General features: G+C 47.8%; 1 protein-coding gene across 3 annotated transcripts in view; it reads left to right on the top strand.

Moving 5' to 3' along the window:
• GABRA3 (gamma-aminobutyric acid type A receptor subunit alpha3) overlaps positions 1-15,696 on the top strand; it is a 78,756-nt gene that overhangs the window by 44,652 nt on the left and 18,408 nt on the right. For all 3 annotated transcript variants that reach the window (XM_029996743.1, XM_029996744.1, XM_029996742.1), the window contains exons 6-8: positions 9,220-9,302; positions 13,057-13,200; positions 14,858-15,010. In XM_029996743.1, coding sequence (XP_029852603.1) covers positions 9,220-9,302; positions 13,057-13,200; positions 14,858-15,010 — 380 coding nt within the window. The remainder of the gene's footprint in view (positions 1-9,219; positions 9,303-13,056; positions 13,201-14,857; positions 15,011-15,696) is intronic.

Below are 15,696 nucleotides of genomic sequence, written 5' to 3'. Positions count from 1 at the left end.
TGTGCTTTGGAGGTGCCAGGTTTGGAGAGGCCATTGGAAGTTCTCAGTTTAACCCAGCCCGGGTTGTCCCCAGCTGAGCTCTCAATGCGAGCCCTGAACATGAGGCAGCCCTGCAGCATGAGACCTCAGGCAGTGATACCACCTGTGCAACCCCACTGTGAGGTCCAGCAACTGGGGCCTTCCTTCTAAAACATGAGTTGCTGTTGGGGAACCATGCTTCGGCAGTCATCTTCTCTGGATTTCTCAAGAACAGCCCTGGTACATACATTTATCACTAAGCTGCAACAGGTGGAGAGCATGAAGAGAAATGCCTTTGGGTTAATTGCATGTTTGTTCTGGAACTATTCAGATATTCCTGTATGCTTGTAAGCTATTCACCCACATAAATAATGTTTGCCACCTGGGGTTGATCTACTAATTTGCCTTCTGGGGTAAATGGGCTTATAAATGAAACAACAAGCTACTCATAGATGGACAAGAAAGGTGTTAAGTTGGTTTTGGAAAGGTATAAATCTTTGCTTTCAAAAATTATTTTCTCTGCCTCCATCTTCAAGCTGATCCTAACTAATAACAGGCTTCATAGTGGATTCTGTGTGCTGTGATGCTGCACTTTCACCTCTGTTTTTTGAGAACCAGACAGAATTTCATCTCTTCATAGTTAAGCTGGCTGTGAATCTACATAGTGTCAGCAAGTTTTACAGCCTACATTGATAAACAATGCTCTGCTTTTGTGCAGCAGTTCTCAAATATGAGCTAATCCTGCCAGTGCCCTGGGGGTTTAGGTCTCCACACATCAGTGATCTCACGTTACTGAGGCAGATGGGGTAAATGAAGGGAGAAGCCCAACTTGGCTTAAGGGCTGGGTTCTGCTCCCGGCTCTCTGACCTGCATGTGGATGACTAACACTCCCCCCCGCCCCGTTTGTATCATTGTCTGACTGTAAAGTATTAGAGGAGCTACTGGCATAAGACAGCAAAAAAAGGACTCAATTTCAGGGCTTTTATATCATTTCACTTCTTCTTTATTCAGCAAACAGCCATTAGCTTCAGCAGGTTTTGTGTGACTGAGAAAGTATTGGATTTACTTTTCCGTTTAGGGCTGGGCAGGTGCCAGGATGGCAGCATCACGAGGCTCTTGGGAATGAGCTTCTTGAAGAAAATGGAGTCATGGGACTTTTTAAATAAATTCAACACATCCTTCAGTTTAGCTGTCTCCCAAAGAAGCGGGGAATGAATGACAGTCTGGACCTCCCTTTGCGTGTGCTCCTGCCCCCCTTAAATGTACCTCTAAGGCTTTGTAAGAGGTGAAGAGCCCACTCAGAGATACCCAAAGGTCGAGGGTTGGATGTGAGGCCCTTTGTCATGTGTTGTATTGCACAGTACCAGGAGCCGTAGTGCATGGAGATCTTTTCCTTACCCAGTACAGACTGCTGCTGTGCAGATGTGTGTGAAGCTATCCTGGTGAGGCTCTGGGCAGTATTGGACCAGCCTGATGCTGGAGATGTGGTTAGAGCTGGCCAGATGGCCACCTGGAAAGCACTGCCCACTGCCTGGGACAGTGTGTCAGGGGTGAAGCAGAGCTCTGGGTTTGCAGTTCAACTTATCAAGGATGGTATGTCTGTCCTGGTGCATCTGATGATTGCCCTTCTCACTGCTGCTGAAGGAAATGTCTGCTCAGGGCCACAGAGGGTCTTCTGAGTGAGGCTCAGGAAGGAAAATGCAAGGGCACAGACTGCATGGTCCAGGACTGTGCTTCAGGCTGAGGCTCAGACACCAAGTCCTACCTGGCTCTGCCACTCATAGGCACGCACACCTCAATTCCCCTGTAAAATGATGATGATGGTATTACCCTCCCTTGTTAAGTGCTTTGAAACCTCCTCCCAGGAAAGGGCTGGAAGGAGACTCATGTTTTATATCCAAGTGACACATTCACTGTTGTCCCCCCCCGCACAGGGGCATGCACATGTGTCCTTCTCAAAGGAAGGAGCAGGACCATGAAGCCAATCTCAGCCCCACAGAGCTGACATCCAGCAAAGTGCACATCCCGAAGAGGCACATTCTGTCCTACTGACTAGGGAGTGGGTTTGGACCTCCACCAGATTTCCCCTGGACTGGCAGGACTGCCCAAGTGATCCCTTGCAAGCTCTGTCTAGACTGGTAGATTGCCATGCAGTTTGACTCCTGAGACATATCCTACTCCTTTACCTTGTACCAGCCAATATCCTTGAGGGATCAGTTCTGCTGATGTGCAATTAGGGGCATGTCTCTTGCTATTTATCCTGCTGTGAAAGCCAACTTCTCTTAGTCAAGGCATACATTTATAGATGAAGTTGCTCTGGTGGAACAGCAACTCTGACACATGCATCCAGCAAAATTACACCTGTGTGACAATATTTATAGCTCCTGGAGAGAGCCTCTTTATCACTGACCTGAGCTTCAACAAGTCACACAACAGCTGTAGCTGAGCGTCCAGAGATTTCCTTTAGTCGCAGCACAGCCTCCTCATGGGTCAGTGCAACATCACAGTGCAAACATCTGATCACTGACTCAGGCCTTAGCACCTGCGTGACAAGATGGCCTTTGTGACCGCAGCACAAAATTGCATTTCTCTATTCACCTCCTTCTGGCTACTGAGGAAGGGACAGGATTACTGATCCCTCTGCCTCTTCCCTGCTACTCTGGATACCTTAGAGGGCATGGGGAACACAGTTTTATTATGTAGCCCTGCCTCTGCAGGCTTGTTTGTGGAGCCCCTACAAGATCCAAGTAGTTCACAAAAGCCCAGGTAGGGCCTCAAAGCTCTGGTGTCAGACCTGAGTAAAACAAACTGGGAATTGTGCATGGATTTACATAAGGTACAGATGAAAACTCAACTGCTGCAGCAATCTCTGGATGTACTCTCTGGCTCGAATTGTATGGGGCACATAGATAATGTTCTGGTTCTTCCTGGCCTTGAAGTATATGAAAATAGTGAAAGCTTAATGGTGTGCCGATGGGATTCAACTTTGTGAATCCAGGCTTTAAAGAGCTCTCCTTCTCTTCACAGGGAATGTCAGAGTGGCATGTTGAGGCTTTGTGGTTATTGTCAGAGTGGTTCCCAGTCAATATGTGCTCAAGTTACGCACTTAAAGGATGTTTTCTTTAATGCCAGGCTGACACATTCAGCTGCATGCCCAAAGACTGCCTCAAGGACCTGTATTGCTAAAGACAATGGAAAGTCAGCAGCAGTGGACGAGCATGTGGGAAGGAGGGTCAGTGAACTCCTGGGTGAGGCAGAGGCAGAACAGGAGGGAAAGCTGAGTACAAAGGCACCCAGGACACGTGCAGTCCTACCAGGGCAGTTGAACCCCAGATAACAAGTCTTGTACCTAATGGGGCATGCTCAGGGGTTTGAGCTTCCCAGGCTGCTTTTTGAAATCACAGAGCTTCACAATGTCTCTTCCAGCAAAGGCTTTGTGTTTTTTTTACTGCCTGTTTTTTTGAACCCCTGGGCAACTTCTGGGAGCTGTAGGCTGGAGCTTGCAGAACCCTTCCACACAATGGAGGTGCAACCATCATTTTCCTTTCTGCAAGAGCAGCAGCTGGGACATGCCAGCACCAGCTCCTCTGGGTAGTATGGACTGGAAACTATTTGACTGCATCCCATGTCAGGGATGATCCTAGACAACAGCATAAATGGACCCAAGCAGATCAAAGCTAGACTGCTAAATATCTGCAAGCAGATGAATAGATGAGGTGAGGTTTGCACAGCCTGCTTTTCCCTGCCTTACAGATTCCAGAATGGATCCAAAGGTAGAAATCATGTTTTCCAGGCTTGGTTTTGTGAAGGCAGACTTTTGTAAGGAAGCTGTCCCAGGAGGAAGAAATCTTCAGAGATCACCTTATCTCGCTGCATTTCTGCCATCATGGGCTGAAATCTCCAGGGGCTGGGAGAAGATGCAAAGTGAATTCAGTGCTTTCAGATCCAGCACAAGGATCCTAGAAGCAATTTGGCTTTCAAGCTCAAACCCCAGCAATTAAACCTAACCTAGATTCTCACACAGCCTAAACCGTAAACACTATTCGGCCTGACTGTGGTTATTAATGAATCTCCTAGAGGAGAAATCAGGACAAAACTCAAGCAATATCCCTGGCATAAACAAAGTTGGTTCTGCTGTGCAGGGTGCTGTCATGTTTTTGTACCACACATACACCAAGGGATTATTACATTTGCGTCCCAGAAATTGGACTGAGACTCTCCCTCATCCTGCAGCACGACGCAGGTAATGACAGGGGCTCTAATGACACATCAAAGGCTTCGCTAAGCTCCTGGTAACCATGAGAACGAAGCTGAAGTGGTTTGTTGTACCGTCAGCCCTGGGAGAGGTATGTTTAGCCTGATTCACGCTTCTTGCCATTGTGTTGAGCAGTTCAAAGGACTTCCCATGACTTTAAAGAGAAAAACATGGTTTCTCTCCCGGATGTTCCACTTTTGCTGCCATTGTGCCAGCAAAGTGAAAAGAAAACACGAGGAGTTTGGGGTTTGATTTCAAGACAGTTCTGCGTAAGTTATTGCTAGCGCCTGGGACAGATGAGCCAAAGGATACAACAGCTGGATTATGTGATTGCTGGCAGCTTGGCTATTTTTCACATGCTGTTTAGGCTTTATAATGACATTTCAGGGCTCAGATGTCTGGACCTGAACAGGGCATTGGAGCAATGAAGCAAACCTCTGTGGCTAGCTGGCCACAAGCTCCCTTGCACATGGTAAGGGGCAAAGATGAGAATGAGATGAAGATGAGATGAACAGGCTCTTTTACCCAAATGCTGCAGAGGCAGTGGTAATTGTCTGGGAAGCGAGATACATTCCTCTTAGTTTGACATTTTGACGTTTCATTAGGCAAAGCATATGGTGCTGAGGAGTCCTTTGCCGGCAACAGGAGGTGGCAGGGAAGGCCAGCGGCGGGGGGGTTGGAGCAGAAGGGGAATGTGGGCACTCTCCTGAGCGGTGATTGATTCCACAGCTTACCTAAATACCTCTTCTAATTAGCACTCTGAAAGATGAGCGTGTGCAAGAGAGGCTGCAGGAGGGGGGTGAAAGATGGCCGAAGGATGCGGGGGGGCAGCGGGGCGAGCAGCAGTGCATGCACTCTGGTTGTGGGGAGAGCCTCTTGGGGAGCCAGCACACCCCAGCATGTGCGGGGGCAAAGCAAAGAGGTTTCAGGCAAGGGAGAACACCTGGAAGTGGGAATGCCTGTATTGCTTCCCCCTTCGACAGGGAAACTGACTGCCTTCGTGTGTTATCTGTGAACATGCTGACTTCTGGCTGGCTGAAGTTGCTGAACCATCTCGCTGGAATGATACGGCATTTTCTTTTTTATTTAATTTCAGGAGACATAAAAGCTCCTTCATTTGTATGTGGAGAAGTGGCAGGTTAGGTTGCTTTTTCAGTGGTTTGTTGATGGATTTACTGTGGTGGTATTTACTGGCTCAGCTAATAAAACACTTTAGATTTAAAGTGTGACTGCTGCATTCCCACACACCTATGGAGTCATCCAGCATCTGTATAAAGTTGTCTCCTTCCCTTGACAACACTTGCTCTTGTTGGCCATGGCCTGGAGAGGGCAGGAGGGTATGGCCAAGGCCAGCTTGTGCCCAGCTGGTCTCTGCTGCCATCCTGGCCCCCTCTGAGGCTCTTTCTGGCTGCTCTAAATGGCACTCAACCACCAGAACCACAATCTGCAGTCTTTTGAGTTGTTCAGCCTTATTCATAGTAGCTGTTGATCACAGCCAAGACTTGCAAACAGTACAGTGGATGAAAAAGGCCTTTCTGTTTTTTTGGAGGAGTTCGGGATACATCAGAAGGAAAGCACTGATCAGAGGAGAGGTCCTTTGGAAAAGCCGACTTTGGGAACACCCAGCTAAGAGCCTTTTGAAATAATAAAGTAATTAGTGAAGCCAACGAAGGAATAGGAAGGTAAAAAGGAAAAGTCTTGTGTGGCGTGCTGAGGGAGACAGGGGAAATGCTTCAACATTTCCTTTACACAGGTGACAGTGACAAATATTAGAAGCAAAAAGTCCATTGCAGTTGGAAAGGACACAGAAAGAATTGAATGGTAAGATCCGTGAGGACATGCTTGTAAAGCTTGTCAACCATGAAGCACCCCAAGTGAATTTTGAGCTGACAGAAGAAAGCATCACAAAAGAAACAGAACAGGAGGAGCAACACTGTTGAGTCCACACCTTGCTGCCAGGTTTTCACACCTGCTTCTTGAAATCCTAATCTTCATCAAGATTACAAAAGAGAGGCATCAGAGCAAATGAGGAATTTGTTCATGGTGGCCTTTGAGTGTCCAGAAGAAAATCATTCCAACGATGTGCTTGTAGGCTTGTCAAAATCACTGTCGGTCTTTCCATTGACTTCAGTGAACCTTGGTTGAAGTCCTAAAGATCAGGCCTTCTTCTCTCTTGTGGAGAACATTCAGTTCAGGTGTGAAGAAGAGATCAGCAAGTCAGAAAGAGTGATTTGTTTCCAAGGAAGTTACATTGGCCACACAGTGGTTCTCGGATTGGCTGAGAAAGCCAAGCTGGGGCTAGACATAATGCAAGAAGGACAGTCATCGCCACCTCTTTGTCAGTAGAATGATTACTACAGGACATACACATGGATTCAGAAAGGATTGGCAGACTCATTGTAGAAAAGGTCCTTGGTCTCTGGTGCACTCAATCGCCTGGATACAGCCTCTGAACAGTGGAAGCTGTAAGCCACGGGCTGCTGGGAGACAACAGCAAGGTGTGGTTTGCTCTGAATTCACCCAGGTTTTGTACTTCTCTGTAAGTATCCACTGGCCTGCTCTACTGGAGGTGGAGTCAGCCTACATAGACCCAATAAACTTGCTGTGATTAACCTGGCCAGAGTATGGAGCGTTGCATCAGCCACAGGGCTGGCCTGTGAGTCCTTGGGACCCAACAGTGAATGGTGACTCAACAGCCAGCCCCTCAGGGCTTCAGTGCAAGTAGTCCCCATGGGGTGTACAGGGACCATGTCCTGCTGATGCTGAATAGCTAAGAGCTGTTTATCAGGACCAGACCTGTCCTGATTGTGGGAATTGCTTTTACAGGGTATTTTTCCCTCTGTGGGGTAGCTCCTGGGGCACAGTGGGGCGGATGTGCCCAGTGGAGACAGGACACTGGTACCCGGCACTGAAAAATAGCAGAAATGCATATGTGCTGCTGTTGCATTAAGGAGCAGGGAGGTTCCACTGAAGCACTGTGGGGCAGCGTTTCCATACAAGAGTAAGCCGTAGACTTCCCCACGGTGCAATCTGCTCTGCAGCACTGTGACCCCAGTGACTGTTGCAAAGGCGTCGCGTGCCTCATCTCCCAGACGTGCCCAAAGGCTGGGTTAACTGCAATTTAAACCCCTGCTGTGGGTGCTGCAGGGGCTCCAGGTCACACAGGAGGGTTTTGGCCACCCAGCCCTGCCCCATCGAAGTTACAGCAGCTTCCACCTCTGCTCCTCCGCTTCTTCATTTAATGCCTCAGCCTGTCTCTCGCGGGCATGACACCTTTTCTAGATCCTCTAAAAGAAGCAGATGAGGCTGGATGTGGGTCTGAAATCACGAGGTTCATTTCCTCACCTAGCAGAGCAAAATTCACAGCCAGCGGAGGGCTTCCAGCACAGCCGGGCCCACTCTCGCAGCCGAAACGGAGCAGCTGTGCAGGACTTCACTGCTGCTGCATCCCTCGCTTGCACTGGTGTCCTCCTGTCACAGCACCATCTGCCGCCTGCAGCCACCATTGCTGCAGCCCCGGCGACAGCCTGCCACCTCCAAACCATGGTGATTCTGCTTTGTTTCCCCCACAGGGGGGTTTAGAGTGATTTGTGAAGTGCTTGGTTTTGTCCACCAAATTTTTTTATGCCAAGTTTAAAAAACAGTGTGTCCCCCCCTCCTTTTTTTTTTTTGTAGAATCATTTAAGGTTTGTCCACCTGAAAGAAAAAACCTTTATTTTTCTTTTCTTTCTTTTTTTTTTTCTTCTTTGCTTTTAGCAAACAAAATCTGAACCCTTTATTTTTTTCAGGGTTTGTTTTGCATTTGACTAAGGCTCAATATTTTCTATGAAGAATAACTTAACGTTTTTCCAGCTGAAAGAAAATATCTCAACGGAAGCTTTCCACTGTGCTTATTGACCTGAGTTTTCCACAAACCACCTTCAGCCTTAGGTCTGTGCACTTGCCCTTTGCATCCACCTGTTGCTCCTGTCGCAGTTTATTTGTTATTTTGCCGAGCCATCAGAAGTGGGTCCTTTTTTTCTCTGGAAATGGTTCCTTCAGAGAAGATTGTATTAGACGTCTCCTGGGAAGCTGTCTGTCCTGGCTCCCCCTCCTAGGCTGCAGGCTTTGCAGTACTTCAGGAAGGAACACAAGCTTAGAGCTACCTTTTTTAGAGCCTTTTATAACAGATCCCTTTATGCCTGGCCCCATGTTCTGCAGCACACTGCTTTTACGGTTGTGCCTCCCTCACAAAACTGCTTCCTGATGAGGTATCCTGCTGGGATTTGGTGGATGCGTAAAATGCACTAGTTGTCCTGCACCCCCCCAAACAGCCTCAGGACATGCAGTTCTGCATCAGCCCGCAGCATCCTCTGCAGTGCCACCAGTGAGGGAAGAGCTGAGGGAGGTGGGGTGGGGTGAGGTGCCCCCCCATGCACAGGGGTTTGTTGTACCCTGGTGCAGCACCTGCGACTTCAGGGCTCTGACTGACTTTGTTCAGCAAGCCCAGTAGTGCTGCGGCTTCCTGACTGAACAATCTGCCAGCCCTTGACTCCTTCCAGACCACCGCGAAGATCAAGCTGTGTTCCCTGGAAGCCCTTTCCCTCTGCTTTCCAGCATGGTCCATGAGATGTCCCCTGGCCCCAGGCATTAATAAGCTCTTTATGCACAGTGCGTAAGCAAACAGAAGTCCTGGGCTTTAGCAGATTTTCTGATTGCACTGAGTGGATAAAGATGAACTCAGTCAATAGGGTTGAGTTTATACAATGGGAAAGGTTGCCAGATCTGTGTGCCTGTTGTTCTCTCTACAGCTGATGGCCTTCTGCCCGGAGACCCAGAGGTTAGTGACCACGTTGAGGCCTTTGTGGCCTTTGATGGGTGCAGGGCAAAGATGCCGTGGCAGAAGGGCCAGGTGGGAGCCTCTGCAGCCATGTGTTTCTGATCACGCCCTGTGTTTTGTCTTGTAGGCTAACGATTCATGCAGAGTGCCCCATGCACCTGGAGGACTTCCCAATGGATGTGCATGCTTGCCCGCTGAAATTTGGGAGCTGTAAGTACCCTGATCATCCTCTGCAAGGAGGTGGGTACAGAGCTAAAGAACAGTCCTTTGTGTGGCTAGTGTTTTCCAGTATTTTAGTAACAGTGGTATTAATTATTGCTAATGATAATGTGACCAAAAATTTGTTTCTGGTCACAAAATACATGCAATTCCTACCATCATCAGAAATGGGCAGCAAGCAAATGTGTGGTCAATTCAGGCTCACAGGATGGGTTAGATTCCTATGGTTTTGCTGTAAGTTTATTAGGGAAGTGGGAAGAGCAGCTTCCCATTGCTCTCCCTGCCTTCGGTGGGCAGTGCTGCCTTTTCAGCACTGCCCCAGCAGGACCAGAGTTGGTGGAAGACTCAGAGACACTTTTGCTTCATCACAAGGTGATCTGAGATGACAGATTTGGGAAGATAGCAGTGGTGTCTGCTGCTAGGTGTCCTGTCCAGCTTCCCTACATCACTCCTACCAGTCTGGGGAGAGCCTGAAATCTCTGGTTGCTCTGGCTCCATGCTCCAATGGAGCTTACAAACCCCTTGCTCCTCTTCAATCTGTCAGGCAGGCTGCTCTCAAGTAAAAGGCTTGGAAACTCTGGGAATCTCAGTCCCAACACCCAAGGGTCCTGGTTTAGGGAAGATTTGCAGGCTGCTGGTGAGTTGAAAGCTGCTCCCAGCCTCCCAGGCTTGCAGCTGGTCATCTGCCTGGGCTTCCCATATCCTGCCTAGGAACAAGTTCCCTCTTCTCTCCCATATGCAAGTTAAGTTTCTTTTGGTTTTGTTTCTAAAGTGAGTGGGAACCAAATTCCAAGTCACTGGTACACCATAATGTGGAAATAAATGTCCTAGTCCTGCACTGCCTGGAGTCTCCTCCAGGTCCAATGAACTGAGCACCAGTCTCAGTCTATGTTTGTGTTAGATGGAAGAGTTACCCACCTCCAACTAAAGAATGAGCCCCCACCGGTAATCTTCCTTTTGGACTCTAAGAAAACACAGAAATCACAACCTTTCTAAACTGATACTTCCTTCCTGTAGCCATTTGGGAGTTAACTAAGGAGAAAGTTGAAAAGTTTGCTTAACACCAGAAGAAATCATGTTTATCATGTGCATCTGCTCTTCTGCCTCATGACAAAATGCATCCATGAAACTGGATCATTTAAAACTACTAAAATAAAGTTACTTCTTAGGCAGCACTTAATTAAGTGTAGAACTCATTGCCAGAAGACATCACTAAGGCCAGTAAAATAGCAAGCCTTAGAGAAGGATGTTAATTGACCTTGTGAGGAGGAATATAAAATCTCATACCTCAGGCCTAATCTCTGGGATTATTACAAGATTTGCAGGAAGGCAGATTACTCCACATCCAATTGCTTATGATGTTTTTTTGGTGAGGAAAAGAGATTAATGTTCATATTTCTGCTGGAACATCCTTTGGGGTTCTTCTGGGTATTTTTACTGATTTGGCCTCTGAATGATGAGAGTTTTGACACAAGCAGCTCAGAGAGCTCCCCCTGATTAATATTGGTATGGCTTTTACTAAAGCACCCATCCACATAGCATCTAGGCTCACCTCTCCTGCGTTGGAGTAGGATTAAACTAGTGTTTGCACCAAAAAGCCATTGACAGCTGGAAGCTGCTCATTTTCAAGAAGCTTAAAGTGGGTCAGATTTACAAGTAGAAGGACAATGCCAGGGCGAGACACATGCTGTTCAAAGGGTAGCCAAATTTGCCTCAGTGACCACCTTCCAGTGATCCCCACAACCTGAATGGCTCATCAGTGGCCTCCTGTCCCTCTGCTACCATGGCAGCCAGCCAAAGAGGGAAGGCAGAGAGCCTGCAGGAGAAGTAAGGGCATCAGGCTTTTCAAATAGCTTCAGCTGCCCACCTGCATCATTCCTTGGACCAAGTGCAGTGAAGGTGATAGCTTTACCTATCGCCATGCTGCCTAGAAGATGGATGTACACAGCAGAGAACAACTGTTTCTAAGCCAGTCATAGGACGTTTGTACAGCAGTTGTCTGAGACTAGGCTAGCAGAAGATGTTGCTGAAGTTACCGGCTCTGCTAAATGTCAAAGAGCTGTCCCTGTTTGGATTGGACTAGACTGCATTGAAAGCGAGGCATTGAGCAGAACCGAAACGGCTTCATGGCATTAAATATGTTCCAAGCATCCATACCATGCCTATGTGACACCAGATACGCTTCTGTCCCACACAACCAGATATGTAGACAACTGCATTTTCAGGGATGATGGCAATGAAACTGTGGGCAAGTTTCCTTTTTAGACTGAGAGTGGTGGTGGGTGAACCATGACTACTGGAGCAGAAGGTGCTGCCCATCAAGGTGGAAGAGCATTGGCAGAGCTGTACAAAGCTAAACCTGAAGGAGGATTGAGGTCTCCAGAAGCATGTTGAGAGCTGGAAGTAGGGGTTGGAAAAGCAGAGTGTTGCATATCGGGTGAGAGGTGTCAGCCTGCATCAGAAGTGCTTAGGCAGCACGCTGGCATGCTGAGAAACATTGGCTGATCATCAAAACCACTCCCCCTGCTTTGCACAGTGCCTACTTACCTATTTAATAGGTTTGCCAAAACCTACAGTGCAGGGATAACAATGGTTGTTTCAGAAAGATCAGAGAAATCTGATTGTTTCAGGACACAATCTTCCACAAAGCAGGAGCTGAGACATTTCTGTAGCAGACCTGAGCCACTGCTTGACCTGACCCCAGCCAATTAATGTCTTAATAGGAGAAGCTGGTGGTAAAAATGAATTAAAAACTTGTTTTAGTGAACTTTTTGTTCTTGCCTAAAAAACCAGTGCAGAATGGGTATGGACAGGAAACTTGGGCATTATGGGGAGAAGTATCTCCTAGTAGAGCTCGGAGAGACTCAATTTCTGGATACGATAGGACTGGCAAAAGCAAGAGCATGCAGGCACTGTTGGGAAAGGGAGTGGCTATGAGGAGAAGCAGGAGTTTGGTCACAAAGGCTTGTGAAGGTGATGGTGACTGTGTGTGTCAGAGAGAGGTGTTTGCATATGGGGAGCTGGGCAGGTGGGATAGAGAGGGGAACTTGCAAGCTCCTGGAAGGATGCCCTGGCCCTGAGCCCAGTGCTACCCCATGCAGCAGTCCAGCACCACTTGCCTGCTGTTTCTCTTGCAATGTGCGGGCAGGCTTTTCTCAGCACTGATCTCCCTCGCTGCCTGGTGGATTGGCCTGGAGGCTGGCAAACACAGGGTCATGCAGGGGAAAAAGCATCTTGGTGGGAGGGCACACTACCTCCAAAGTTGAGAGGCTTGGAGAGGGTTGCTTCTGAGTGAGAGTAAAGATTTTAAACTTTTTCTCCTTAACCTAAAATTCAACCTCATTTGCGTTTAGCCTTTCTCGCCAGCTGCTACCAGCATGACTCTCCTGGTCCCTGGCATGGCAGGACTGTGGCTGTCCTGCTGCCCCAGCAGCCTGCTGGTCTGGACACCTATCTTGTCTCTGCTTGGAGCCAGCCCTTGCAGCGTCAGCATGTCAAGGGGACAGCATGTCTCTCAATGACAGTGCTCTGCCCCCTCTTCCAGCTCCCTTCTGAAAACCCCAGCTCCCTTTTGTTCATTTGATTTAACAGTTGCTGAACTGCCTCGGTCTCTGGCCATGCTTCGCTGTGCTCAGCCATGTGGCTCTGAGGAATGCACAGCAGGGATTAATTTGGCTACAGGCTAATTTTGGTATATTTTAGGTCAGGCAGAAGCACAAACCTCATTCTTCTTTCTCCTCCGCAGATGCCTACACAAAGACGGAAGTGATCTACACCTGGACACTGGGGAAGGATAAATCAGTGGAAGTAGCGAAGGGTGGATCTCGCCTGAACCAGTATGACCTGCTGGGCCATGTTGTTGGGACAGAGATGGTTCGATCCAGCACAGGTACTTGTGGGACCGCAATGCGATGCGTGGGCTGAGCACACTGTCAGACGAGATGGACCCATGGGCTTTGAATGCCATGATTTGGCATAATTATAGAGGTAGTACCTGCGGGCAGTGAGCACCACAGTACTTCCCAAGCCACGTGCAGTTGGAGAATATGGCTGGCGACATCTGGAGCAGTCACCAAGAGGCAGTAAAGGGTTTAGCTTTTAGTGGTTTCCACTTAAAGAGCCTTATCGCCCATAACCTAGAAAACTGATTTCAAGCATCTAAAAATGATCTGTTGTGTGGAAAATTTGCCCCACCTTGCCCAGCTGGTTCTTGGTAGTGTGGGTTCATTTGTCTTGGATCCCTTTCCAGTCCCTCAGGAGAGCATTGCGGGCAGGGGAGGTAAATGCAACATAATGTTCAGCGTGATTTTCACTGCATCTGCTTACACAAATATTATCATAGCTAGTAGAAGATTATCCCAAACAAATGTTTCCTCTGATTAATGACCAATATTAATCATCTTTCTCTCCCATCTGCTGCTCCTCCCTTCCCCTCTGAATCCAGGTACTGATAGCTTCTGTTATCTCATGTGTGTCTCTCATCTTTCTTTTTCTCTTTTCTATTTTTTTTTCTTCTGTATGCACCAGTAGTTCTCTCATTTGAGGATATTTCCTCTCTGGTGCACTTGATTTTAATAGTGTCTGTCTGTAACAACTCATATCGCCTCCCTTGGGGAAATGTGGGGAGTCCAGGGAACTAAATGTCATAATATCTGACCCATCTCTCTACTTAAGTTGTAGTAAAATGTACAGATGAATAACCTGAAGTGGCACGAAAGCTGCTAAAGGCTCCTGTGTGTAATGATTTAGCAGAGCCGCGCTCACAACAAAAAGGCACAATAATCCAACAAAATATCCAAAGGTTTGAGTGGAGGAATAGGGCATTGAGGAAAAATAGGGGCAGCTGCTTCTTTGGTTTACAGCCCAGACCTTTAACAACAGAACTTGCCCTGATTTTTGAGATGGTTACCGTGAGGAAAGGTGGAATATTTTCAGGATTGTCAGAGAAAATAAAATCCTCTGACCTGAATCCTACTGAAGCATTGTTAGGGTCTCTCTAGGCTTAAGGGATCTTACCCACAACGTGGCTCCCTGGGCTGGAGCAGAAGAGGGATGGGAGCTGGGTCGGGAGAGATCCCCAGAGGCATCTTGTGCCTGGGGTGAAACAGGGAAAGCCTATTGCCCAGTTATCTATTGGCATTGATTTGCCTTTGTCCCACAGCCATTTTGTAGTGAATTAAAGAAGTCTCCAGAGAAGTGTTTTGAAAGGACAAATGCTATGAGGAAGTCACCCAGGCTACACTGGGGCACACGCCTGGCATGGCACAGCAGTTGCGTGTGCATGTGCAGGACGTGCAAAGTCAGTGCTGACAATGTGCTGCAGCATGCATCCCTCCTTCCCACGGCTGTTAGGGTGGTCTACGGTCCTGTAAGATACCAGGGTATGCCAGCCAGTAACAATATGACACAAATGCTGCAATTTCATCTAAGAACTTGAAAGTTTGTTCAGGACAGATCTTTAGTGGTTTAGAGGTGGATTGGTGGTCAGCTGGCCCCATCCTCGAAAGCACAGGCGGCTCAGCATCTCTAACTGGCTGTCTCTGCAGGGGAGTACGTCGTCATGACCACACACTTCCACCTCAAGCGGAAGATTGGGTACTTTGTGATCCAGACCTACCTACCTTGCATTATGACGGTCATCCTGTCTCAGGTCTCCTTCTGGCTTAACAGGGAGTCCGTTCCTGCCCGAACAGTTTTTGGTGAGTCTGGGAGCCTGGGGGCATCCTCTCAGGTTGGGGGAGAAAGGCACCACAAAGGATGGGAAATAGACTGAGCATCAGAGCTGGTCTTCTCCAGGTCTTGACCAGCATCAGTGAAGCTGCTGGCCATTTCCCAGAATAGCTCTCAGCGTCTTCCCAGTGCCCCTGCTTCCACTGAATCACTGCAAAAATACTCCTGTCCATGTTTCTCCCACAAGCCAAGCCATAAATATTAACAGTAATCAAGGTATTGATCATCTAATTATATGCATTTGGCTGTGTCTGCTTATCTATATTGGCTTTTGCGTTGAGGAGAGCACAGGTACATGGGGAGGCATTTAAAGCTCTACCTTTGAAATTGCTAATGTGCCCCCGGTCAGAGCTCCACATAACAAGTTCCTGGGCTGAGACAGTATAACTGCATGGTAAATATATTGTTATTATTTTCTTCAGCTCATTTCAGGTCCTCTCTCTGAGGCAAAGTGTCAGGCTGGCATTGCACATATATTAATAGCTTTTACAAACTTTTAATAACAGAATTGCTTTGTGCTTTCCTGCCAAGACCTTTAGTTCAGGATCTACACACACATGCTCACAGACCAGGTGTGATGCTGCAGGATTGTATTTCCTGGAAATAACAGTGCCCAGCAGATACCGCTTAATAGAGAGTATATTGGACAAAAGTC

This window comes from Aquila chrysaetos, chromosome 21, assembly GCF_900496995.4.
Source record: "Aquila chrysaetos chrysaetos chromosome 21, bAquChr1.4, whole genome shotgun sequence".
Taxonomy (NCBI): domain Eukaryota; kingdom Metazoa; phylum Chordata; class Aves; order Accipitriformes; family Accipitridae; genus Aquila; species Aquila chrysaetos.
This window is presented reverse-complemented; position numbering and strand designations above follow the sequence as displayed.